General features: G+C 42.0%; 1 protein-coding gene across 3 annotated transcripts in view; it reads right to left on the reverse strand.

Annotated features, from left to right (window-relative positions):
- The window catches only part of ARMH3 (armadillo-like helical domain containing 3), a 125,693-nt gene that overhangs the window by 29,956 nt on the left and 69,339 nt on the right, over window positions 1-26,398 (reverse strand). For all 3 annotated transcript variants that reach the window (XM_027908011.1, XM_027908015.1, XM_027908024.1), the window contains exon 24: window positions 2,466-2,544. In XM_027908011.1, coding sequence (XP_027763812.1) covers window positions 2,466-2,544 — 79 coding nt within the window. The remainder of the gene's footprint in view (window positions 1-2,465; window positions 2,545-26,398) is intronic.

Raw genomic sequence — 26,398 nt, forward strand, 5'->3', positions numbered from 1 at the left:
AATAAAAACATAATCTAACTCACATGAACAGGGTGTCAGAACTCAGGTTCAAGTGAATCGGACACAAATCAGAGCAGCTGGAAATTCCCCTTCAGACAGACCTATGTCAAAGTCATGCCTGCCTGATTAACACGATATTCTCAGATACCGCAGAGGAGTATAAGCAGCTGTATGAGAATCTGGCCAAAGACTAGTATCTGAGAAGGAAATCCTCATTAAAAGAAAAGTTTGATCTTTAAAATTGTAAAAACAAATGTTTCCAATAGAGAAATACCAGTCTCCAGAAACTATTGGAATAACTCAAAAGAGAGAATAACCAGTCCCAAATGTAGTATCAATGTGTGGACACACAAGCTAAATGTCAGCATTAAATATTTCAATGTGGTACACTTCAAAAAACAGGGCTATAAAGGATGGTGGATTCTGTGCAGAAAATATTTACGGAGAGCAGAGAGATGGTGAATTAAGTGAATACATGAGGAGAAGCAAAGGATACAGCTGGTAGGAAAAACAACAAAGGAAAGAGACTGCAGCAGCCAAAAGGCAAGCTTGATCCCCCCCAAATCCCCCTCCACATACAACGAACAGCTAACACAACAAAAACAACAAATTCTGTTGCTCCACAAAAGCCAAACCCTGGGCTTGATCTGGGCCATCTACCATTAACGTAATATGTGGGACGGGTACTGACAGAGGGGAAACCAGAGTTCAGCACACAGATCTGAGCTCGCTGGCATAATTAAAAGAGGAGGCAAGAAGTCTCCATCCCTCTACCCCTTGTGCAGTGAATTGCAGAGCACTGATTAAACACCCTCACTGAGATCACACAGTCCCTCACTACAGTGACATCTCCCTTATTTCTCTGCAGTTCACCAGGGCCTATTATTGCTTTACTTTGTTTGATGTTCTCCCTATGTTGAGAGAAAGCATGGAGGGAGAAAAGAAAAGAGAAAAATCTGTCTGTCTTTCAACTTCCTAATCATCTTCCTCAAAATGCTCTATGCATCAGCACTGATTTCATTATCTGCCTGCTGCTAGAGATTTTATTTAAAGAATAACACACAAGGAAGAAAGGATTTAACCTGACCTCCCTGAACTGCTGGGGGATGAATACTACACAGAGCTGACAGTGAAAAGCTCATTTCCTTTCTCAGACTAACTCAAAAACCATGCAAAATCCCCCTCTATCCAAGCCTCCAGTTTTAAATTGGGCTATCAAAGGTTTTGTTTTTTTTTTAGGGGGCCTGGGTTGATGTAATCAGTGTATCCTCAATGAATGAGGATTGATAACATGAACCATCACAAAGCATAGCTGTGGATACAGTGACTCTCAGAGGCAGAACAATAAGGAAAATTGAGTAAATTAAAAACAGTGTTCTTCTACGCAGCTATACCAAGAAGACATTAAAAAGCAGTAAGGTCCACTTTTTTTCCTGCACTGCACCAGGACAGCATTTAGCCTGAGTCTTTGGGGTGTTGCATACTACAGATCAAGTAAGTTAATAAATGAAAAGGTTAGTGGGAATAATCAAGAAATAGTAAAAATATCATGGACAGAAAGAAAAATTAATTGCAGAGCAGGTTACAGTCAAGATCTTTTAACAAGCACAAGCATGGGATCCAGTGGAAGGAGCAATCCAAGGTGACTCCAATGAGGTCTGTCCTAGACTATATACACAATTTCTTCTCCAGAAAGTCCAGAAGTGTTGACGCAGCTGCATCTGGAATGATTCCCCCAGCTCACATGGCAGCTTTGCATTTTGTCCACCACCTGCTCCTGCAGAGTCATTTACCTCTCCAAGAATGATTAATGCATAATCCCAATATTTTATTTTGGGAAATAGGCCAGCTCTTCCCTTCCTGAGACCATACACAGTAGCCTATTTTCAAAAAACTACATTTACACATTAATGCAATACAAGCAGGACACTAAGAGACCAAACCAGGCCAAATTAAGGAAAGGAAACCTAACCCTACCACCCTCTTTATGAAAAACCTTCTCTTTTCAAAATCAAAACCAACTGAACACAATTATCCTAGAAAATTTCCATCAACTGTTGCCAGAGTTCCTTGATATCACCAAGAAAAAAAAAAAAAAAAAGAAAAATCAAGCTATGCCCAACAGTTCCCCAATGACTAAATTTGCTGCTAAAAATTTCCTGTCCCATTCTAAATGCCAGCATCCTCAGTCTCCAACCACACTTGCTGTCTGTCAGTGCTGCATATTTTCCTTGTTCATACCCATCCTTCTGCATTTGCAGGACCAAAATCTCTGCATCTGATGGTAAAACTGGCTAAAGCAAGCCTTGCTTTTCTTTCACCCACATCTAAACAAGGAACATGAGAGTTCCACTTCCACCCCTCATACTGCTGCCACATCATCAATCCCAGCGAGCACAAGGTGCTTCTAAACACCCATATTCCAGAGGTCAACATGAAAAAAGGTCATCACATGCCTGGCTTACCTGATCCTCAGAGAGCTGCGATATGTGATTCACTGCAGCATAAGACTCGATCTTCGGGTTGAAGTGATTGATGATGGCTCTGAAACAAAGGAGGGAAATTTTCAGAGGTCTCAGGAACAGCTTAGGGATGCAGCAGATATTCCCTGCCAGTCTGAGTAGGTCCATGTGGAACCACGGTCCTGCAAGAAGTGGTTCCTCCCTCACTACACAGAGTTGCCTGCTCTGCCGAAGGCACATTCCCTGATGAGGCCTATGCGATTCAGACACAAGCTGGCTGGAAATCACAAGCACAGACACTGCCCTACACATGGGTGCATTTGTCCCAGCAGATGCTGGGCTGTCCTTGCTGCTGTGAAAGAGAGAATTGCTGCCTTGCTGGGAACAGGCTGCAAATTGTCCCATGTTCCAGTGGAGAGACAGCAAACATGGCTATCACTGCCCCATCCTGCTCAGGAACTGCAGCTCCTCATCTCTTCCAAAATCAGTACTGCTTGACATTTTGCTCTATGGGACTTTAGTTGCCTTTAGATATGATGAAGCTGATGGTTTATTGCTTTGGATTTCCACTATGTTTAAAATGCTGTACCTGGCTTTTACTTGTAGTCATCCATCACTAGAGCCACTACACTTGGACTTCTTATCATAATGACTTTAGTCCTCAGCCCCAGTTTAGACTGTTAGAGATAACTTATGTCAGTATTGCAAACATGGCAGCAAACACTGGTCACTTCTGCTTCTTTGCCTCATTTCTCTCAGTACCTGCACCAACATACTCCTCTTCCCTTCTAGGTAGATCTAGAGGCAGATGTGAGAAATCTAAAACTGAAAGTAAATAACAGTTGGGGACAAAATTCCAGCTGCAGTTTGGTGGTTATATCCTCAGCCTCCCCTCTGCCTGTCAGGTGCAGCTGAGAAGACAAATGGCAAGACAGAAAAGACTCCTGGATTAGTGTTTGCAACTGCTCTAGTTGGGATATTACTCATGAGACCCACTGCTGAGGTAAATGCTCATCATGGGAACAGGCCATGTCAGTGCTCGGCACAGATGTGTGCTGACTGTGCCTGGAGAACACTTGCTCAGCCAGATTACACTGCAGCAGCAGTCAGGGCTTCCACTCTCATATTCATCAGCATGAAAATTCACTCCAGCTCTCTCTTTTATACTCTAATGGATTCCCTCCTCCCCACACCTCCCCCTGCAGAAGGGCTTTCAGCTGCTGTTTCCAGACCTCATCACAGCTAAGAGCTTGTGCATCAGTCTAGGAATAAGTGATATTCAGAGGTGCTAATCAGAGCTCATGGATAGAAAACCTGCCTGGAAGCATCCTTACTTCTTTAAGTACACAGATAAAGAAAAACAGTGTGGATGGGGCAAAGAGTGGGAGCAAAAAAAAAAAAAAACAACCAAACACCAAAAAAACACAAACAACTAAACCCCCCTCCCCCAAACAGAATTTGCAGGTCACAGACTTACAGGGTGATTTAAGTTATAAAGGGACCTTTAAAGGCCACTAGCCCAACACCCCTGCAACAAGCAGAGACATCTTCAAAAATATCAGATTGATAAGGGCACTGTCCAACCTGACCTTGAACGTCTCCAGGGATGGTGCATCCACCACCTCTTTAGGCAACCTGTTGCAAAGCCTCACCACCCTCATTGTTTAAAACTTCTTCCTCATATATATAATCTAAATCAACCCTGTTAGCTTAAAACCATCATCCCTTGTCCTGTCACAACAGGTTCTGCTAAAAAGTTTTCCTTCAGCTTTCTGATAAGTCCCCTTTAAGTACTGAAGGGCTGCACTAAGGTCTCCCCAGAGCTTACTCTTCTCCAGCTGAATGATTCCAGCACTCCCAACTTGTCTTCAGAGGAGATGTGTTCATCCCTCTGATCACTTTCATGGCTCCCCCTGCACTTTCTCCAACAAGTCCATGTCTTTCTTGTGCTGAGGACCCCAAAGCTGTACGCAATATTCCAGGTGGGGCCTCACGAAAGTGGAGCAGAGGGGCAGAATCACCTCCCTCGATCTGTTGGTAGATTAACTAAACATTCCCAGCCACACACCTTTCCAACACACCAGGTGCAGTCCTTGCACAGGGCCACTTCAGCAGCTTCTCCTATACCATCAATACATATTTAGCACAGAAGGGCTTCTGCACTCTCACCAACCTTGCCAGTTACAGCCATAAAACAAATTCAGCAAGATACCTATCAGGCTTCTTATAACACTCTTCCCTCTGAGAAGGGCAAACAGGCAGGTAAAGACATGCCCAGACTCCTCCAACTTCAATCTGACCAGAGAAGCAGCTCCTGTGAGTCTCAATCACACTCTACATTACCCAGCCTCTCCAACACTGTGGCTTTCCAGTTGCATGTTTCATGCCTGGCTAGAGTCATAATCCTACAGGACACACTACAAGTTATTGAAAGAAAAAATAGCACAGACTTACAACAACTTAAGTTCTAGCTTGACACAAGGTTTGGCAGCCCAGAGGGGTTCAGTGTGCTCACATGGTTCCAACATTTACCAGGGAACAGATTTAGCATTCATTTGTACCCACTGCTGTGAAGCATTTCAACACGGGCCGCCTGCTCACAAGTCCCTGCTTGGATCTGAGCTAGTGGAGCGGCACCTGCAATCACAGCTGGGATTCACCCAGAGAAGGCAAAACCACCAGCCAGCTGCCACTGCAGTAAGAATCAACAGACATTAAGGAAGGGAAAGAATTCAAGTCTCCTTTCTTGTTTCACTCAAGGTGAACCGAGAGCTCCTCAATGACTAGAAGTTCAGCTGTTTACTTTGTTTTAACTACAAAGAATTCCTTCCCAAACTGATCTTCTGTAGAGCTGTTTTCCTGAACCCACAGGCAAGCTGGGGCAGAGGAGCATGAAGACCTTGGATTCAATCCTGATTCTGTGTAGCCAGGTTCTTACTATCCAGCATACCCACCAAGGACAAGCTTTGCACATGGTACAGCTCTTCCTCGCACATCTGCTACAAAAAATTCCACTGCTACTCAGCTCAACCTGCTGTGTGATAGCAGTGCCTTTCTGCATCAGCTACTGGTACTCTTCCATCTCTCTAAGTCTATCCTGTCCCTGAGGAATACATTTAGGCAACTGGCCTCCTGGGCTACTCAACTGAGTAACAGCCAGAATTTTCCTTAGCAAAGTTGACACCTCACCGGCACTTGATCCTGGAGACAACAGGAGACCAGCACTTTCAAGCACAGTCTCCCTGCTTTGGACAACAGGCCAGTGGTTTTGCCATCATTTGTTCACACAGCCGCAGGTAACAGCTGAGCCCTTGGCAATGGTTACTTTTTACACTGTGATTGCCTCATCAGCCAGTAGCTTCGGGGAGGGGGAAGGGAACAGTTAAAGTGCTTAGAAAAGATTTGTGATGTACTGTTCTCTGCTGAGATCTTCATATCGATCATCGGAGGAGAGGGGGGATTAAACCCTTGTGTTTGGTATTCATGAAGCATGAGCATCTTCAGTGCATTTGTAAAGCAAGGAAATGGTCAAGTGTCAATTGAAAGACTAAACACTGAAGTTCCTCACCTTCCTCAGCCTTCCATAGTGTGTGCATTTAGACATTTCCACACTGCCAAGTCCCTCGGTGGGGCTGGCTGCCGTTTGTCATATAAATTCCAGAGCACTTTTGGGACACAATTCTCCAGGGACTGAGAGATGTCTGGAGAGATGTCACTTCAGGAACACTGCCTCCTCTGACAGACCCACAGTTCAGCAGCGAACTGGCAAGAGGAGACTGTCGCTGGACAAAGGAAGGATTCTGCTGAATAGGCAAAAGGTTCAGGAACTAAAACACTGGCTCCTTCAACCTCTCTTTTACAGGTAAATGCTTCATCCTCTAAGGTAGATCACAAGTGATCTCCACATTCTTTATTCCTCAATCTCCCAGTGAGAGATCTTGATCTCCCAGTAAATACACAACAGCCATACCAGTGGTCTCTCCTGAACACACACATTTCACATTACTCCTTCACTCAGCTCTTCAGAAAGCAAGCTACCTACTCTTATGAGGATTATCACAGAATATTCTGATTTGGAAGGGACCTACAAGGATCACTGAGTTGAACTCATAAGTGACTGGCCCATGCAGGGATTAAACCCACAACCTTGGTGTTACTACCACCTTGCTCTAACCAACTGAGCTAATTTCTACCTGGACATCACGATGCCAGAAGCCACATAGACACAGATATAAATGAACCTGCATATTCCTCAGGATGAATGACCTTTATGTAAGTTTGCATTCACTGCATATTTATTGCATTTATTTCATTCTTTGTGAAGAAGGGAATGATTGCAGGAAAAAAGTGTATCACCCTGATTTAAGAACCTAAAAGTGCCAATGAATCATCTATTTGTACAAGCTGTATTAATCATGTTATTATACAGTAAAAGTGGGTCCCACTGTCAGAGATGCTGTACTAATCCAGAGGGGTGCAAAGGGGCTAAGGATCTCAAATGCAAGAGAACAGGGAAAGCACAGAAAAGTGCATCAGCAACAGAGAACATAACAGTGCTGCTACTTACTAAGCGTCATGAAGGACTTCAGTTAGAGATAAACCAGGGATAGAAAAAAATACAGATAAAGAATACTGAAGGAAGAAGTAGAGAGATAGGAAAAAGGAGACAGAAGGGCAGACAGGATCAAGAAAAACAGGGGTGAAAAACTGCAGAACAGAGAAACAGCAAATCGATCCCAGGGCAGTCTGTCCTCTACAAACTGCAAAGCCGCAACTGGTGGAAAGTTTGTGCTTTGGCTGTTCTTGAGGTCGCAACAATTGGCCAATCCTGAAGTGCCTGTTACTAGCCCTTTGCCCCTCAAACACACACTGGAAGGTGAGAAGCAGTAGAACCTCCATGTGGGCCCTGTTATTGTATTTTATTCCCCAAATGTGGACAATCCCACTGTGGCTCTCACCTAGAGCTAAGGTGAGAGAAGGAATACCTCCAGGTGAGTTGCATTCTGCTCTCCTCACTGTGTTCACTGCAACAGGACTTGCTTCTGCAGCAGCTGCAGCAGCTCTTCAGACAGTAACATTTAAAAACTTGTCTTTATAGTCTTTAAAACCTGCCTAGAGTTCCTCCTTGATAAGCAAAAAAAAACAAGTGCTACCCTGCAGAGAGGCCCAGAGTAAAAGAACTTCTGAAGACTCAGAGGCTGCTGACAGGGAAGGGCTCCTGTGAAAATCAATGTCATGAATGGAAAGATTTAAGTAATTCCTCAATTTAATTTGCCAATAGTTGTAACATCAGATGTGAGAAATGCACCAGCAACATGAAGGTACCTGTCCCTTAATTCCTAGCATCTTCCAGCCCATCTGGAAGATGGTTGTATCTACTGTGGCAAGGAACGCACCTTGCCCTCCTTAACCTCACAATAAGCTGGTCTGGGTCCAATGTGCAGGGAAAGCAAAATCACTATGCTTAGGCAGGCAGCACTTCTTCAGCACGTTTTCTCTGACCTCCAGACTCTCCCCATCAAGTTATTGCAGATGAGCTGTCTAATACCCACTCTTGCCTGACAGCAGCTACATTTCCCGAGTCCCATAAGACAACACTGTCCTCTTGTCCTGAGCAGTGAAATGAAGCACTGTGGAGATGCTGAGAGCAGGCTAAGGAAAGAACAGAAAGGCTGCAAAGTTTGTTGTAGAGATGGTAATGCTGAGCCATCATTCGCTGCGTGAACATGGCCTTTGTACCTATTTCACAGGTCCAGTATGCAGTACCTGGCATAAAACATTCTTATGGATACTCAAACATTTCTTGTACAATAAGAACAGCACCACAAGTTCACTTCTTCCTACATCCTGTTACAGTGCAACAGAGAAGCAGCAAAACCTGGCTGGTATTTACCCCTTCACAGGAAACCAAGGGTGATTTTATACTCACTACAGACATTCCCGCTGTCATCTGCTCATGCCAGCACAGGGCATCAGTGAATGCATCTCAGCTTTCCCTGAATAAAGCCAAATGCATGGCAAAGGCAGCCAAGTTCACTTTCCCTCTTCAATAAAAAGTGACACTACCTGAGATGGACAAATACTTCAGCATGCACTAAACTTGTAGTGCGATGATGAAAGCTAAGAGCAGACAACCAGGAAAGGGCATAGTTGTCTTTCATCACACTCCATAAAGCTGCTGTACTTCAAAAAGGAGACCTGAGATAAAGTGGTTATTGTTCGGGAACGGGAATCAATAAATGACCGATTTCTCCCTGATTTGCTACAGCAGTTTGCTCTCCCTCTCACACACCTTAGCTTCTGTATTCATAAAATGGAAATAAGACCAATCACCTCCACAAAGTGTTTTAACCCAACAAGGTGGTAAGAGATCAGAGTGTTTTACTATGCAGTATGTTGGAAAATGCTCAAGCACACAGTAGCAAAAAAATTATATATAATACAGAGACTAAAACGAATACAAGTCCCCTATCCTATTCCCTTGTGCATGCCATCACAGTCATGGTTGCTGGAGACCTGCGTAAAACTTCCTGCCACAAGCCAGCCTTCCTGCAGCAAGCTGTGTCTCAGCAAGTGCTGCTTGGGGCAAGGAACCTGCTGACATGGCTCTCATAGGCACTCCCAGCACTCCAGACAATAAAACCCCATCTGTTCCATGCTTGCAACAATTAGATTGAGTTTACTCCATATGTACAGCCCCACCTGGAAGGAGGTGAGAGAGTTGAGATTATTTTAACACACGTCCACGAAGCTTTGCTATAAAGTATACCTACCTACCATACCTAACCAGTGTGCATCAATTAAAAGCAAGCAAACTCCCTGAAATGGTGCACTAAATTCTTTCTTCTATTGTAGTTTAACTCCAGTCTGTTAAATTTCTTCTGCTCCTACAATTTAATGAGTACTGACATTAAGCTGAGAGTCCACAACTCACAGTGGGAAGCATCTTCCAGACACAATAATAAACTGCAGGGAAGAATCCAAGACAAAAGGATATTTTAGTCAAAAGCACTCGCTTTACAGCTCACAGAAAATATCCGAGTCAGCACTGCAGCAGTTTCACAGAAGAAATAAGCCCGTACACCTGTTCAATTCTGCCATACTGAAACCTATTGATCGCGATGACAGGCTCCGTGGCAGAGGGAGATACATGGTCTATTTATTTAATAAGGAGGGGACAAAAGAGTGCACAGACAGCAGCAACTGAGCTTCCCACAATTCTCGGCATGATCTTACCAAGCTCCACTCTGCAAGGGCAGAAGCAGAGGATGAGCTTTCTGAACCACTACAAAGCTCTGCAGCGTATCTCATCACCTTGCTATTTGCTGGATACTAACCTGGTGTCATCACAGCCTGCAGGATATGCTGATTTTTTTCTCTTACAGATCACGTCCACACATTTAAGTCAAGCTAACCAAATACCTCCATCCTCACACATACACAGCTTCTATCTGGCTTCTTAACTAAGGAATTCCTCCTGAGTGAGCAGTTAACTCTTTTGGGACAGCTGTACAACAACCTCACTGGAGGCTACAACTCAGGCTGTTTGTCCACTCATCTATTTTCACGCAGCCAGTGCATCACTGGAAACTAAATTAAATCCATTTCTGCTCCCTTTTCTCAATAAGTAGGCATCAAAATTCATAAGTACCAGTGGCACTGATAATTTAACTGATATGAATGACAAAGTAGAAAATACTGCCTAAGCATTGGGAGTGAAAATATCTACTGAAGCACAGGACACCAGCCTGCTCTGTGTTCCAGCTCTTCTGCCAATCTGTAATTGACTTTTGTACAACAAAGCTATCACTTGACAACAAATACATTTCTCATCTCAAACATGTAATTTATGAGATCAAATGACATTTCATGGCACATTTCATTGCTCTGAAACAGCCAGCTAGTACTGGTGACAGTGTGGCAAGACTTTACGTTTACCAAAGTAAAAACATTAAAAAGCCAGCCCTCCATTACATCTCAGTTCCAGAGAGCAGCAGTTAACGACACCTACTCACCTCTTAACTACAACCAGAGCTGGTGCTGTGTGACAGAATACAGAAACACCACAGATGGGAAGTCTGCCCTCTGGGCTTGGGCTGTCGGGCATCAAAACCTGCAACCCAGTCTAGCATGTTCAAGATGTGAGTGCCAACCATGATATACCAACATATTAGATTTTAGGCACAATGTCTACACTTCTTCCACAGCTATGTTACCAGTTTTGATTCAGACTTTTAAAATGAAAAGCTTTTTTTGTAAAGTCCCTTAATATATGCTTTCAGTAAGTACTGCCTTACGGTTGTGGTCCTGGCTCAATATCTGCACAGAGCCATAACAAATAATATTAATATGGAATTATCTTTTTCAGAGCCTTACCAACCTTTTCTGCAGCACATTTTTCCCAGTTCTCTTACCTAATATACGTTCCTTTGTCTGAAGTTCATTTGATGTACCAAACAAACAGAAAACAAAGGGACCAGATAGGCTACAGTTTTCTCAGTACGTAAGCACCCTGTGATGCAAACAGCACAATATTCTCTGGTAGCCAGGTGATTTAGAGCAGTGAAATGTGTTATAGAACATTGCCTAATACAAACTACAGCCCTTCGCTACAACCGCTTTAAACTCCCACGTACAAGGCAACCTGCTCTCTAAAACAAACAGCAAGGTATGAAGAAACAACTAACCCAGAAGGTGAAGGGAAAAAAAAAAAACAAAAAGGAAAAAAAGGGGAAAAAAGTGCATTTGACAGTGGTTTACCATACAGGTTTGTATGCCACCCTCCCTGGTTAAGACCTGAAGGAAATAATTTTTTAAATATTTATTCTCTGCAAGTGCTATAAGTGGGCCAGCATCCACCCTTCGCTAATAACTCACATTACAGGCTGCTATCCAAGCTTCCTGAGACAAAAGACACATTGCAAAACCTCAAACAGGATCAAAACTTGAAGTATTTTAAATTACTTTTAGTATCTTCATTAGTATTTAATCACAGGATGTTTAAGGAAAGCAGAAAGCAGAGTTTACTGGATGCCCCATCGAGTGCAGAACACTGTATGGATTGTGCACACCAGCTTCCAAACATACCAAGCTAAGAGTGACACTTAAAAAGTTTATAAACCATCCCACTGGGACCTTTTAAATCTCTCTGAGAAAGGCAATGAGTAGGCTGTTAGTCTAATTAACTTAGTGAAAACTTGCCATCAACCCCATATTATCTAGAGTGCACTGGAAATGACTCTTATTACCTCATTTTGTCGGTTGTGACTTGGCAGGTGTTGCATGAGGCCCTGAACACCCTGTTTGTAGACTGCGGTAGCAAGATAGAAACCTCTCTCTTTAGGTCATGTAACAACCTTATTCTACCAACTCACAGTAAAACCTGTGCCACTAACAAAAGTCCCAGAGGGAAAGGAAAGCACTGAAACATCAGCATTTGTCTGTACTGAGTGATAAAGGATTAGAATAATGCAATCTAATCATGAAATAGATAGATATTAAATGACACAGAGAGAGGGGGGAAGGAACACTGTCTAAGCAAGAATCAGCTACAGTCAAACTTACTTTGCAAAGGAAATTAAGACAAGTCACACAATTTAATTAACTTACACCACATTTCAGCTATGGCTCCATCTGCACAGCCATGTAAATCCAAAAGAGTTCACAATATCAACCTTTCAGACACTACCAGCTACCATGCTGACCAAAGTCCATTATTTACAGTTCAATCCTCTGAAAATACAAGACGCTGCAAAGTTCACAATATTTTCTCATCAGACAGGTTCAAATGAGAATCACATTTGTTGAAAAACGCCTGATGGAAGTCAGGTCCTTCCAAAACCCCGGACCAAGATTGAAGCATGGACTCTGATGACACCCACACACCCACTGAATGAATACCACATCCTCAATAAAGATGTCATCACACACCACTTGAGACAAGGTGAAGTTGGTTTTCAATGCCAGGGAGAGGTAGAGCCAAACAGCATTACAGCTGAATGAATGGTTCTTTTTATTTCACATCTGAAAAGCTGGAGGATCTGTAGTTGATTAGATTCTGTTCTCCTGAGACAGGGTGCCTGGTTTATGGACCAGTGGAAAGCTTCGTCTCATCTCCTTTGCTGTATTTTATGTGTACCCATCTTTCCCATTTAACTCCCTTAATCTGACCTGTCTCCCTGAAAGCCAAGCTCCCTCCATCCCGATATCTGCACATCTTACAAACATCTACTCTACTGAGATCTCTGCTCTTATTATCTAAGGGGTGATGATGAGAAAGAAGTGATTTACTGAAGTTGATCAAGTTATCAGCTGAGTTACCTACAATAAGCACACAGTAAATCCATTGTGACTGCAGAGTAAAATGCTGTACATAAGCTGGTCTGAGCCCGTACACTCATAGTTCACTGGACAGAAGGAGGATTGGGGTCAACTCATCACAGCCCAACTGACAAGTGGTAACTTTTTCAAGTTCCTGCCTCACTGAGGGCTTCCACAATCCTTCAGTGGTTTTGGAGTTTTTTGGGTTTTGCTTTTATTTTGCACATCCTTATCCTGCCCCAAATTTCAGGCAGACGTTGACAAAACCTGTTCAGCTGAAACGGCCATTGAAGCGCAAATCCCTGGGAACAGACTTTCCCATGTCGTGGAAGAAGAGAAATTTATTTTCTTCTCAAATAACCACATTCCCCTCTCACCCACCCATCATCCCTGACATACAAGCCCACGCTCACTCTCCCTCAAAGGTTTGGTTTTGTAATTTAGACATACACTTTTTCTCTGCTCTGTTCTTCGTATGGGTGTCAGTGAAAGCAAGGCCAGTAAAGTGTATTTTCTATTTCAAAAGTGAAGTACAGTTCTCCAGTATTAGAAACAGCACTGCACCAAACATTTCAAAGTTAACTGCTGATATTTTCCTACCTATCAAGTCAAACAAAAAGCCCAACTCCTACAATGTTCTGCTACTGATACATCTTTCATGCTCTAGAAGCTTTTAAAGTGTTTTTCAAGGCTCTTAAAACATAATGCAAAAAAAGCCATTTTTTTAATCAGCTACATGTAATATAACACAGGTGGCAGAGGATCTGCAAGCAGTAAAGAAGGAGCCCTGGACTCTTCTCTGTGGAAAGAGAGCTAAAGGTTTGCCTCTGCTTTTTCCTTTTAATAGCTAATACACAACTACACATCCGAGAGATACATCAGTTCTAAACAGGGTAGCAGCTTTAGACAACTCAAGCTAGTTTGTTTGCAAAGTTTAAGCTGCACAATTCTTACACCAACAGTTATAATTCAACATTTCAGACCTTGGACCAACCTCTGAGTTGTGCAACACAAGACTGTTTTATCCTCTCCCTTCCTTTTCTTTTTGAAACACAAAGCAATCATATTCAGTTGTTGTTGACAAGGTTTGTAGGCACTCAGCAGATGAGGAAGACCACACAACTTCCCAGTTGAGCAATCACAACTGGGGTCACATTAATAAATGTTACCCATTAATCAAATGAAAATACAGGAGAAAAACAAGCAAACTTGAGGAAAATAGACAAATATTGTAATTATTTGCAAAATAATTTAACATCAAAAAGGCAGTCACCACACTTGGTTGCATTCATTTCTCTAAGCAGTATTTCATTCAGAATTGCTCTATTGAACACCAAAACAATCTAAGTATTAAAAGGCTGTTGAAATCTTGACTTGTCATTTTGCATTGGCAAAAATTGCACGTGTATTCAGCTATTTGATTTTTCCTCATTTCCTTTTAGCTCTTCCATTCAAAGACTGAAGGCAACACTTCTTTCATCATCCACTCACTGAGGCAGGTTGATTTCGACTCCTGCACCGCCTCACCACTCTTCCATCCACATATAAGTGGTCAGGATATTTTTCCTGGTGTTGCTTGTGAACCAGCATGAGCAGCATCATCTCAGCACTAGAAACATTTGAGATAAGAGTGCTGCCATACGCTACAAAGGGAAAGCTGCCCAACTTAAGCATTTTGGGAAACACAGAGAAACAGGCATATTTTCTAAAAAAAGGTATTCAGCACATATACAGGTCACTATTACAAAGTTTTAAACTGTCAATGATTACTGCATGTTTCTGTGATAGTGCTGCAGATTCCACCACATTTAAAGAGTAAAAAAAATTTGCATGGCTTCTTTTCCCTTGGCTAGCATTCCTTCTGAGCATATGCATAATTACTTACTATTGATAGGCACACACTTAGAACTTTCTGACAACTTAACCCAGATCCAACACTGCTCTAGCCTGACTGATACAGCATTTACTGCCTGGTAAAACAGTGTAAAAATCTTGCTCCAAAAACACTAGTCAAACTTGCAGCAAAAAATGTGTTAGCGCAACAGAAAGCAATCAGGCTGCTCACTGTTCACCTACCAAATCCTGTTTTCCCTTCACCCACAGTGCTCTTGCTTAAGACATCGTTTTCCTGAGTGTATTTAAAAAGGATTCTTTGCCAGCAGCTCTCCAGCACTGCGTAAGTTAGTTTGCATGGCAAAATTTCCTCATCTGTTGCAAGATTCCTAAAGGAATTAAATCATGTAAGTCATTACAGAACTTTATTATTTTAAGTAATAGGTCAGATGATTACAGAACCCATTCAGTATCAAAGGGATTAACTGCTGCTTTAACTGCTCGGGTGGGTTATCCCTGAATGATTACCAGGTGACCACCAAAGCTGCTCTGTCATCTCCCTTCTCAGCTGGACAGGGGAGAGAAGACACAATCAAAGGCTTGTGGGTTGAGATAAGGACAGGGAGAGATCACTCACCAGCTACCAACACTGACAAAACAGGCTCAGCTTGGGGAAATTAGTTTAATTCATTACCAATCAAATCAGAGAATGGTACTGAGACTCCTCACACTCTTGCCCTGCTCCAGCATGGGGCTCCTCCCATGAGAGACAGTTCTCCACAAACTTCTCCAACATGAGTCCTTCTTATGGGCTGCAGTTCTTCACGAACTGCACCACTATGGCTCCCTTCCACAGGGTGCAGTCCTTCAGGAACAGATTGCTCCACTTTGGGTCCCTTCCACAGGGTCACGATTCCTGCCAGCAAACCTGCTCCAGGGTGGGCTACTCTCTCCATGGGGCCACATGTACTGCCAGGAATCTGCTTCAGAGCAGCCTTCTCATGGGGTCACAGCCTTCCTTGGGCTTCCACCTGCTCCAATGTCAGGCCCTCCCCAGGCTCCAGGTTGGATCTCTGCTCCACTGTGGACTTCCATAGGCTACAAAGGAGCACAGCTTGCCTCATCATGGGCTGCACAGGAATCTCTGCCCTGACTCCTGAAGCACCTCCTTCCCCTCTGGCCTGGGTGCCTGCAGAGTTTTTCCTCTCATACCTTCTCTCTTCTTTCTCCAGCTGCTGGTGGTGTTGTGCAGCAACTTTTTCCCTTCTTAAATAAGTTATCTCAGAGGCACTACCACTGTCACTGATGAGCTCAGCCTTGGCCAGCAGCGGATCTGTCTTGGAGCTGGCTGGCATTGGCTCCATTGGACATAGGAGAAGCTTCTGGCAGCTTCTCACAGAAGCCACCCTTGTAGCCCTCCACTACCAAACCCTTGCCACTCAAACCTAATACAACAGTCGACGTGTTAGCTAAGCAACACAACAACAATGATACAAGCTGTGGCATTTGATGCTAATGAGCTCCAGCACTTATCAGTTTGCAAGAGCCAAGGCTTGGCAGCATACTTGTTTGAGAAAGCTAAAACTGCATAAGCCTCTTTCTGGAAAAAAAAATAAAATGTGAAAAGCAAAAAAAGATAAAAACCTAAACAGATGAAACAAAAACCTGAACACTGTCTAAAGGTCAGAAGTGTATTTGGATTCACAGACAAGTCACATAGGGATAACTCAACAAGAAAGTTGACCAAAATTTACAAGTCTTCTCCCCCCCCCCCCCATATTTGTTCTTAATTTGAGTTGATCAAAAACTGTTTGGATAAAATTCACGATTTCAGTTCAACTTTAAGATACAAGGTTTGTGATAAAAATTGTTACAAACTTACACATTGAAAGCATCCAGCATCACCTCAAGAAAATGAGGTGATCATATTTCAAAATAAGAACTGGCAAATATTGACAAGTGTTTTGATTTCAGCCTTCCACTGGAAAATTATTATATCCAAGTTCTTTCCAAGCTATCTCTAAAATAAACTCACTGGGTCCAGCACAGAGTATTTCCTCACACAGTGCACATATACACACAACAGACCCATCAGGACTAATGGTTTGCCTCCTGTTTCTGGCAGAGCTCCTCCTGCCACGGACCAGGAAGCTCACCTCAAGATCTAGGCATCTCTAAGCCTTCAGATACAACATCCTGCATTTGGAAGAGATGTAGAACTGCTCTGCACAAGCCACTTTGAGGCCCCTGGCAGGAGGCCAGAGGTGCTGGCAGCAGGACCAAGTTTGGAGTGTATTATCCTGGGCTGGGACGCCTGTTTGTTGCTCGCATGTTCACCATTCTGTGTTAATATGAGCCAATATACTATCCCCAACCTCTACTTCCCACAATTCTCAGAATGCCTGAAAAAATTAATATTCAGGCGACTTCTAAGGTTTCATTTTGCATAGTAATGAATAGGGAGAGACAGCAGAGAAACAAAGAACCTGCTTCAATGCAGGTGGCACAGGAGAGCAAGAGTAAGCAGAGTGCTCAGCCTCCTGAACTGCAAAGGCAAACCTGAGTGTCAACAAACCACAATGACTTAGTGCCCCAAAACACCTCTGCCATTATTCAGCAGGCAGAATTAGGAGATGGCATAAAAAGACAGACGTGTAGACCTTGCAGATTCTCTGCAGTTACACACTGGGGCAGCTAGTGAAAGCTCCAAAACAGGCTGTCCCAGGCTTTTTTAGATTCTCCCTCAGACCAGCTCTTCATGACACAGCAATAGATCTGCATCAAGTATTGACTACCTTTCCTGTTCCCTTAAATGGCTTTTAGGGTATTATCAATCACACCATCACTTTTAAGTGTTTTCAACCATTCCAGGAAAACTGCAGTCAGACAGCTGCTAAAGATCGAGTTCACTTCCAGCTCTAACAGGAGTTGGGATTCACTGCAATTCACTGCTGCACAATTTGGCACAGCTGACCTTCTCCTGATGGTTGGGCATCATTAAGATTTAGTTCCTGCACTATCTTTACACACAAAGCACTGCTATAGGAAGTGCCAGTCGTGTTCAAATCACAGTGTCTGGATGCATGGAGATAGAGGCCTGAGTGCCAGGCTGCAGATCCTGAAGCTGATAAGTGGGTCCTCCTGTGTCAAAGGCTGTCTTGACATCCTGACCTAAAGAACCTAGCATCCTCAAGATCAGAGCATCTAAGAGCACCAACGATATACTAAAGCTTATTCTAGATGAAAGAGAGAGAGAGAGAAAGAAAGAAAGACTTTGTTGAATAATCAGTATACTTAACCCTTCCAATTCCCAGCATGATTTACTAGTCCTGTCCATTAATTCCACAACTAAACAGGGAATATTGAGCAAAACTCATTAAGTAAAAATCTTACTTTTAAAATAAGAAATCGGCTCTCTGAAATCTCTGAAGCACTCTACTTGTCTTTTGTTATTACAACCAAGTACAAAACTTGCCATTCTGAAACACAATGGGCAAAATCCCTGCTCCCATAAAAAACCTGAAACATGTATTGCTGAAAATATAAATTACAGATGTGATATTTTTACCCAGAGGTTAAGCTAGTGAATAATTTCTCCACACTTCCTTGCAGCACAAGTCCTCCCATTCTGGCCCACACTCACCGAGCACAGCAGTCAGCGTGACTGCAAACTGTAGAAGAACAAAAAGCCCACTGACATCTTGGATCTCACCCGTCTTGTGGTCTTAAGAGCGACAATGCCTCAAAATAATTCTCAGGGCAGCCTTTCTGTTTAATTACTCCGTCGATAAATTTCAGTATGTCTAAGGCTGATGCACAGGAGAATTCTCTCAATGCAAAAATAAAAACCCAAAGCACAGGAATCCAGAGTGAATTTGTTACGTTTTAAATGCTAAACGAGATGTTTGATCCAGTCTGCCTGATCCATGACACCACAAGTCAGCAGATCAGCTTATCTGAACTTCAGAATGTCACAGGCTGTTGCATTTTTCAATATTAACCTTGCACTATGCAGTCTCATGCCAGTAGCTTGCTAGAGCACCTCTCACCAAGGTATTCTGTTCAGATAGGAACAGGAGAAGAAAACCCCTTCCTTCAATCATTTACTACAGTGGTTAATTACCTATTAAACACCAGGTACTAATTTGTAGTTCCAATTTGGTTTCAGTGTTTGCCTTACATTCCTTTTCTGTTGTGGTATTTTATCTTCTCAAAGATGCTTGAACACTCTAAAGAGCATACCTCAGGTTTTGTTTTAAAGAGACTGAAGTCTTGAAAGCCTTCTTACCAGCCTCTCATAACTGAGGTTCCTCTGTCCTTTCTCCAACTTTTTAATATACTTTTTGAAACAGACACCAGAGAAAGTTGCAAAATATATACGATCATAAAATAACTTTTCGTCTCCTGCTAATATTTCAAGGGTTAAACAAACCTTTCTAGCTGAACATTTTGCAAGAGACCTAAAGTTGCCAGTCAATACTTTTTGAGTCACTGCTTTTCAAGATACAGCCCCTTTTTGCAAACTGGCACTTCCTTTTTCATCAAATGCACTGCCTGACAGGTTAAAAAGCAACTCAGATCACACCGCCTCATCTACTTCATGATTTAACCTTCTGCCAGTCTTCCAGTAACTTGCAACATCCATCAGAAATTCTTATGTCCTTTCCGATCACTGAAAAACTTACCATGTAGCCCTATTTTCATGCTCATCACCTGAGAAGGGCACCCTCAATATCTTTGTCTTCTGGGGATGCTCCATGACAAGGGATTTGTTACATCACTTACTCTTAGAAGTTCCAGCATTGATATTGATGCCCACTGCTAGATCCAAAAGCAACACTAAGAGTTTCACCTGTCCCTAGAGCTTCAGTAATCTCTGCTATGACACAGACATACAAAGGTTCTTAAACACTTCTCTCCCTGTCACAAGTTTTCTGTGGTGCAGATGAGGTACAATGTACACATATCAGCTAACAATACTCAGAGAGCCAACACCAAGCTAAGTCTGACCAGCAGCAATCTCAGTGACTTCTGAAGTCTCTCCCTGTGCTGACATTCAAGAGCTCTCCAAGTTCCTTTAGGCACGTGGCATTCCTTTGGTGATGAATACTGACCTAGGATCCCAAATTCCTAAAAACTCTCAGCCAACAGACAATTGCGTGTATGGTTTGTCTGCTTTAGCCAAGACAAACTGCTTGCTTGATGCCAAACAATTTGAAGCAGAATTAGTGAGTTCTGAACTTGTCTTATCACTGTGGTCTGCAGTGTGCTATTCGATCACATCAGCAGTTTTGGGCCACCAAATGCAGAAAAGTGACAGGAAGACAAGTGTCAGCTCTGACAATAGGCTGCATCCACGTTTCCTCTCAATTAACAATGCTAATAGCACATAGACACATTCTTCAACTCACAGCTGTGGTAACTGCCAGGGAAACATTGATTAGAATGAATTTATGAGCATACAAATACATTTTCTCTCCTCCACAGGAACCCCTGTCCATAAGTTGATCTCTCCAGTGCAGAGAAGAACTCAAGCTGCCATTACCATAGACCATTTTGAAGAAAAATCAGTTTTGATATGATGAATATTTCCAACAGAACAATCTAACAAATACCACATCCCTCCACCTTTTTGCTTTCTTTACACAGAACTGCATAGAACAAAAATCCAATTAAATTTCTAAAATGAGGTCACCTCTCAAACTCGCGTACACTTTTTACAAGACTGCCAAGGAGTTCTCATACAGATCTGGACTTAGTCCAACCTGAGATACATTTTGGTGCCCTAAAGCCCATGGAATTTCAAAAAGGACAAATTATTCATCAATGCCCTCTGCGTACTAAAATGCATTCTGCAATGTTACTAGCACAAAATGGCTGTTTGCTATGAGTGGGCAAAATGATTTATTTGTTATATATACATACAGCCTCTGAAGCACTGCAGTCCTTGTGACAAAGAGGCATACAAATGTGAGGATTATGCAGATAAATCACAGGCGCAGGACTGGACTCTACTGTACTTCCACTGTGTGTGTATATATATGATCTACAAACGCTTTCAGATGAAGTTTTGTAACGTTTTAACACTGAAAACCTCTTGTTTTTATAAAAGTTGATTACCACTTCCAAATACCTATCTTCCTGCCCCTGTGTATTGACTAATACATTAAGCTAGAATAAGACAATACACTTTTTGCTTCATGGCTATTGAGAAGCTCCTAAGCATGATTAGATTATCTCAGTTCAACCCAGACCAAAATCGTTTCTGGGATGTTCCTACAGCACATTTCATCTAGTACATCTGCATTATTTATGGCATTTACACAAGGTGAATTGAAGGCTTTTATAAACTAAGACACAAATCAATACAAGTTCTTAGCAGATGGGGCCTTAGTAGGGCTCTACAGCAGCATCGTTCCACACAGAGCCAACTCTTTCAAGAGAGCAACTGGTAGCACAAAAGGAAGGTTTGCTTACGAAGTCAGGAATTAGAGACATCTTCAGCACCCATCCTTTCCAGGAGAACTGTATCTGCCTCATTCAGAGCCTGAACAGGCAGGGTTAGGTTTGAATGAAGTAGGAGCGCTTCGCAACATCAGTCTGCAAGAGTCAGGATGGCTCTGTTTCATTTCCCTCCCCAAGCTAACATAAAAAGGCTGTTACACAGATGGCTTTCCCTGTCAGAGGTACCACAGGCTGGGAAAGGAATGGATGGGAGGCAAATTCAGTTTGGCACTCAATCACATCAGCAGTGTGCTCCAAAGGAGACCCTTCTCAAGTTCCACTGTGCTTGTTGTAGGCAGCACAGGTGGAGGTGCAGAACTGGCCTGAGAGATCAGCGTTGGGCAGGAGAACCAGCTGGAGCCACAAAGCCTTAGATCCTCAGAGAGGGAAAGAGCCTCCCCATCCTCATACAGAGATGGCCAGCTGGGCCAACACGGGACAGTAGACGACAGTAAGATACTGTGGCATCACGAGTGCCTGTTTTTCAGATAATGTTCTTTTAATTCACCTTGGATGGTCTTCATTGACAAATGCTCATCAAAGAACTTTTTTTGAGGCACTTAGCGCAGAGATCAGATCACCCTGATCCTTCTGTTTTCCTAATGCATCTACTTGTACATTGAAAATTCACAAGAGGTTTTTTTTCCTTTGGATTTAGTGAAATTGAAAGTTGTCTTCAGAGATTTTGGCAAAAGAACCTTTTAACCATCTATTTATAGAGCAGTCCATTGGGATCTGCAGTAGCCAGAAGGAAAAAGGAATGAATGATAAATTATCCAACACAAACTTCCTTTAGAACAGTAACCTGAACAAAAAAAAAGCTGATTTATGTTCCTGTTCAATTCCTTACTCTACAAATGCTCAGTAAAGGGATTTGGCCCCTTAACCGAATTTAAAAACCTTAGGGTCTTTAATTATTATTTTTTTTAAATCAAAGAAGTCTCAAAAGGTCCCACCAACTCAATCTTTAGCTGAAAAACAATAGCCTACTGAGCTTATGAAGAGTTTTATATTTGTGTTGGGGTTGAAAAAATCCTGTTAAGTCTTAATTAAAATCATGCCTTGCTCAGCTGGCATGGGTTTTACTTTCATGAGATTTATGAGTACATGATCCTGACAGCTCTCCATGAGGTCCTTCTGGAGAAAAAAGGAACAGTGAAGATAATGACTGAAATTCTCACGTAAAATCACAGAAAAATCTTCCATGGTAATCATTCTATTCTTCTCTTCACCAGTGCTCCAGAAAATCACACACTTCTCTGCCACTCCCAGAAAAGAGCAAAAGGCTGCTAGACAGGAGACCAGCTCATCATATTCCTCCTCAGACATCCCTCTTTTAACAGACAGTATTTCCTGCACACACACAAGCAGCAGCAGAAAGCCACAGAAAGGCTTGGAGGTCCTCTCTTCTGTGTGCAACGAGGGTGTGAGTCAAAATGAAGCTGAGACTCCTTCATATAACAATGAACCCTTACAGACACCTAACATGGGAATTCAGCCTTTCAACTTGAAAGCAGCGACAGATTGAACACATCACATGTATAACCTAGATGGGTGATTGTAACTAAGCTGCAATCCTTCCATCCTGAAAGCAGTGAGATGGGGAATGTTTGGCATGTTGCCTTACCCTTGGATAAAGGCTTTGTAGCAAATAAGTTATTCCTGAGAAACTGCTGACAGATAAAATTTATGTAAACATTAAAAACTGCCATACTGAGTCAGGTAGCAAAGGCCAGCTCTATGTCCCTACTTCAAAACTGTCCAGAAATGGGAGCTGAGGTAACAGCATAAAGTAGACAAAAATAAAATGATACTGCCCCAGAAAGAACCCTTACTTCCAGCCACATGCAGTTCAAGATAATATGAGAAGCAGGAGTGACATCTGCATGATTCAGTAACCCATGATGAAATTCTCTTCAATTAATTTGTATAATCCTTGCTTTAAATTCACATAACCTTTTAGGTATTTCACTGCTTTAAAAAGTATTGGGTGAAGCAGTATCTCTTTGGTTTGAGTTTATCTGATCTTCTGATACACCCTCTTCTTACAGTTCCTCTTCATCTTCTCTGACATTTGATATTTTTTTACTAAGTCTTTTACATATTTTCTGCCATTTCTTCCAGCCTGAGGACTTGTCATGTATATAAATGTTCTTCATAACACATCTGGTTCCATACCTTCAGTCATTCTTGCTTCCCCTTTCTGAAACTTTCCTAGTTCTGCTACACTCTTTAATTTTCTAAGTTCTGAATATACATGAAAGACTATGCTAATTAATAAAAAAAATTGCCTTGCCTTTGGGAACCAATTCTAGCACAAGATACACTATTTTCTGAGGGAGAGGGGTTAAATTGAGAAGTAAATTTTAAAGGAAGTTATTATAGCCAGGTAAGAGAGAAGCTCATACCAAGAGATCTGAATGATTTTAAACACCACAGCTAACAGTTCAGTTAATGAATATTAAATATTTTATCTAGAGTGGTATAGCAAAATAAACAGTAAACAAAATAAAAAAAAAAAAGAAAACCAACAGCTTTTCAACAGAGCCACTGTATGTTGCTGTGGGAACATGAGGTTATGTGCAAATCCCAGGCTTAGCATTGCAAAAGCATAGGGGTTATTCGGTGTATGGGGTGGGGGGTTGCAGTTGCACATGCAGTCAAGTCCCTGACTGAGGAAGGGAGCTTGAACCAATACCCTAAAGGCTGGGGCAAGTGTTGTAATGAGAACTTAAAATAGTTTTTTCTTAAAGTTTCCTTTTTTTTTTTTTTTTTTTTTTTTTTTACTGCTGGCCTCCTTCAGTAATTGTAGGCTGTTATCACAATCCCATGCTGTTCAGCTTCTTATGCTTCCACTTTGCAGGTTTTCCGGAAAAAAAAGTGTCTTGGGTATGGTCACTGATTACAGAAAAGTCCTTCAAGAGCAAGGAAAGCACACATGGTTCTTCCCTCCAAATTTGCCCCAAAACATCAACAGCATAGAGAATACTGAACTGCTCTGGCAATGATTTTCCAGCTAAGACAAAAAGTCAACATCCTGACCAATCAGTGATCTTTACTCTTCTCAACAGAAGCAGAAAGCTAAGCTTCAGTGCCCAAATAAATTCCTGTTTAGGTGGCAACTCTGGAAATATGCCTCCACAGCTTCAGTTCAAATGTTCCTCATTCGTCACCCTAGAGCGTCATGTGATGAACCTGTGCAAGGTTAGCACCACTTCTGTGTTTCAGCAGCACACCAAAAAAAACAACAGAAAAACCTCAGAATGCATCCTTTACAGTGTGTGATACTTCTCTAAAGGAAACCCAGAATATTTCTGAAAAAAGGGCAGTATGATTATAAAACAGTGGTCAAGAGAAAAATACAGACATCTTTCCTGAGGCTAGAGAAAGTATGCTGTGCTAAACAATTTAATAATTAAATTGAAGAAGAAAATACCACTGTAATTAACGTACAAAGAATCAGCATGGCCTAGCTAATCTCATCATGACGAGATCGAATAAAGTAGCATGCGTTTTATGGAGCAATTTAATCTGGCAAGCAATTAATCGTAAGAGCACTAAGTCAAACGAACACATTTCCCTTTAAGGAGATCACATTCATCATCTGTAATGTATTCTAAAGTGCAATTTGTTAGCCAGCCCCTGAATTTTACCGAAGACATTTACTGTCTTTCTTTAGTGGAAAAGCGATTCCTGACTGACAGGAGGGAGTGGCATCAGCCTTTTTGAACCGGTTACCCTATTAACACTAACATGTTCTCAAATCATTGATGCAGGAAGCAAATAACTTACAAAAAGTAGCTACAAGTTTCTACAAGCCTTATATTGTAGAAAACAGCACAAATTATTTGAATCATGTCCTAAGCCTCAGACAAGCATGATCTGACCCATCTCTGTAACAGCCTGGAATTGATAACATAACTAATGCAGGAAGGGAGAAAAAAAATTCATTAAAAAAAACCAACCAACCAACCAAACAAACACCAAACACAAAAACCACCCCACACGTTCCTTGCTCATTGAGAACATCAGTAGGCATCTTTAACCTGGGCTCCTCCTGGTACAAGTCTGGGATTCTGGCTCTCCCCATCCTCTGATATTCTCAGCTACAAAATAATCCTTCCCTGTTTAGATTGCATCATTTTAACTGATTACAAGACTGCCCCAGACTCTCAGTGCTTTGAATATTAGAAAACCTTTCACTTCCAACTTTTATTTATTTATGATACTCCCTGTCCATTTGTTCCCATTACAAACTACCTTTCAGCTTCAGAAGCTGCTCTACATCACTTCTGTTTCACACCACATTAGCAGTATCCACTAGTTTTCACTTTGCTGGACTGGGCAAAGCATGAGCCAAGTGTCCTTGGGAAGGAAATAGTGATTCTTGATGCTTGTCTGCACCCGTCTCCATCCAAGTTTATCCTTCTACAAGATGAATTTGAAGGGCTCCTCTCTTCCCAGGAAAAGACTTTCTGTGGAGTATTTTCCTATCTTGCTGTGTAGATGGCCTTATTTTAGTTCTGACTGAGTGCACAGTTCGGATCATGAAGATTAGCAGGCTGAAAGCAATCAAAGCTCACATCCTCTAAGTGTCCTTGGGTCCAAACTGATTCCACTCAGAACACAGAAAATGCTTTAAAATTTAAAAACATGTTAGCAGACAAAAACAAAAAGGGCCCTAAGAACCATTCAGTAAAGCTAAGTCTTAACAGGGACCACTAAACTTTACCAAAAAATATGTGGCAACATTTCCTCTAAAAAGCACACAAAATTCACTCAAATGAGGCTGTTGGCCATGTGAGAACAAAAGCTTGCAAGAGACATACAGCTTCTGCCAGTGCCTTCCTGCCCCACTGTCACTCCGAATCAATTCAAAAGACAGATTTCTTCACAGTAATGACAGGATGAGACCTATGCCTGGCTGCTTTCAGTCCTCTTCCAGCCTGATAATTTCCCTTATGCTCCACTCAGACTGAAGGCATGAATATAAAGTAGCCCCATGCCAAATCAAAGTTAAATAAGTACTACTGGAGACGGAGTACAATAAAAAAAAAAATGAAATAAAAATCCCTGAGCTGTGCTCAGACCAAGTTCAGTTAGTATCATCTATTCCAGAAATAGTTAAAACAAAGCTCACATTAAACTGATTATGAGAAAATACTCCTTTACTGCACTGTCAAAGCAGCATGGGAAAAAAAACTTTAAAAATAAAATTAATCAAAATAATAAAGATTTTTGTACTCTCAGAGGGGAAGAAAAAAAGCCCACACTGCAAA

Source organism: Empidonax traillii, unplaced genomic scaffold (assembly GCF_003031625.1).
Source record: "Empidonax traillii isolate 1590-97213 ecotype Southwest subspecies unplaced genomic scaffold, ASM303162v1 scaffold27:size3997909, whole genome shotgun sequence".
In the NCBI taxonomy this organism is placed as follows: domain Eukaryota; kingdom Metazoa; phylum Chordata; class Aves; order Passeriformes; family Tyrannidae; genus Empidonax; species Empidonax traillii.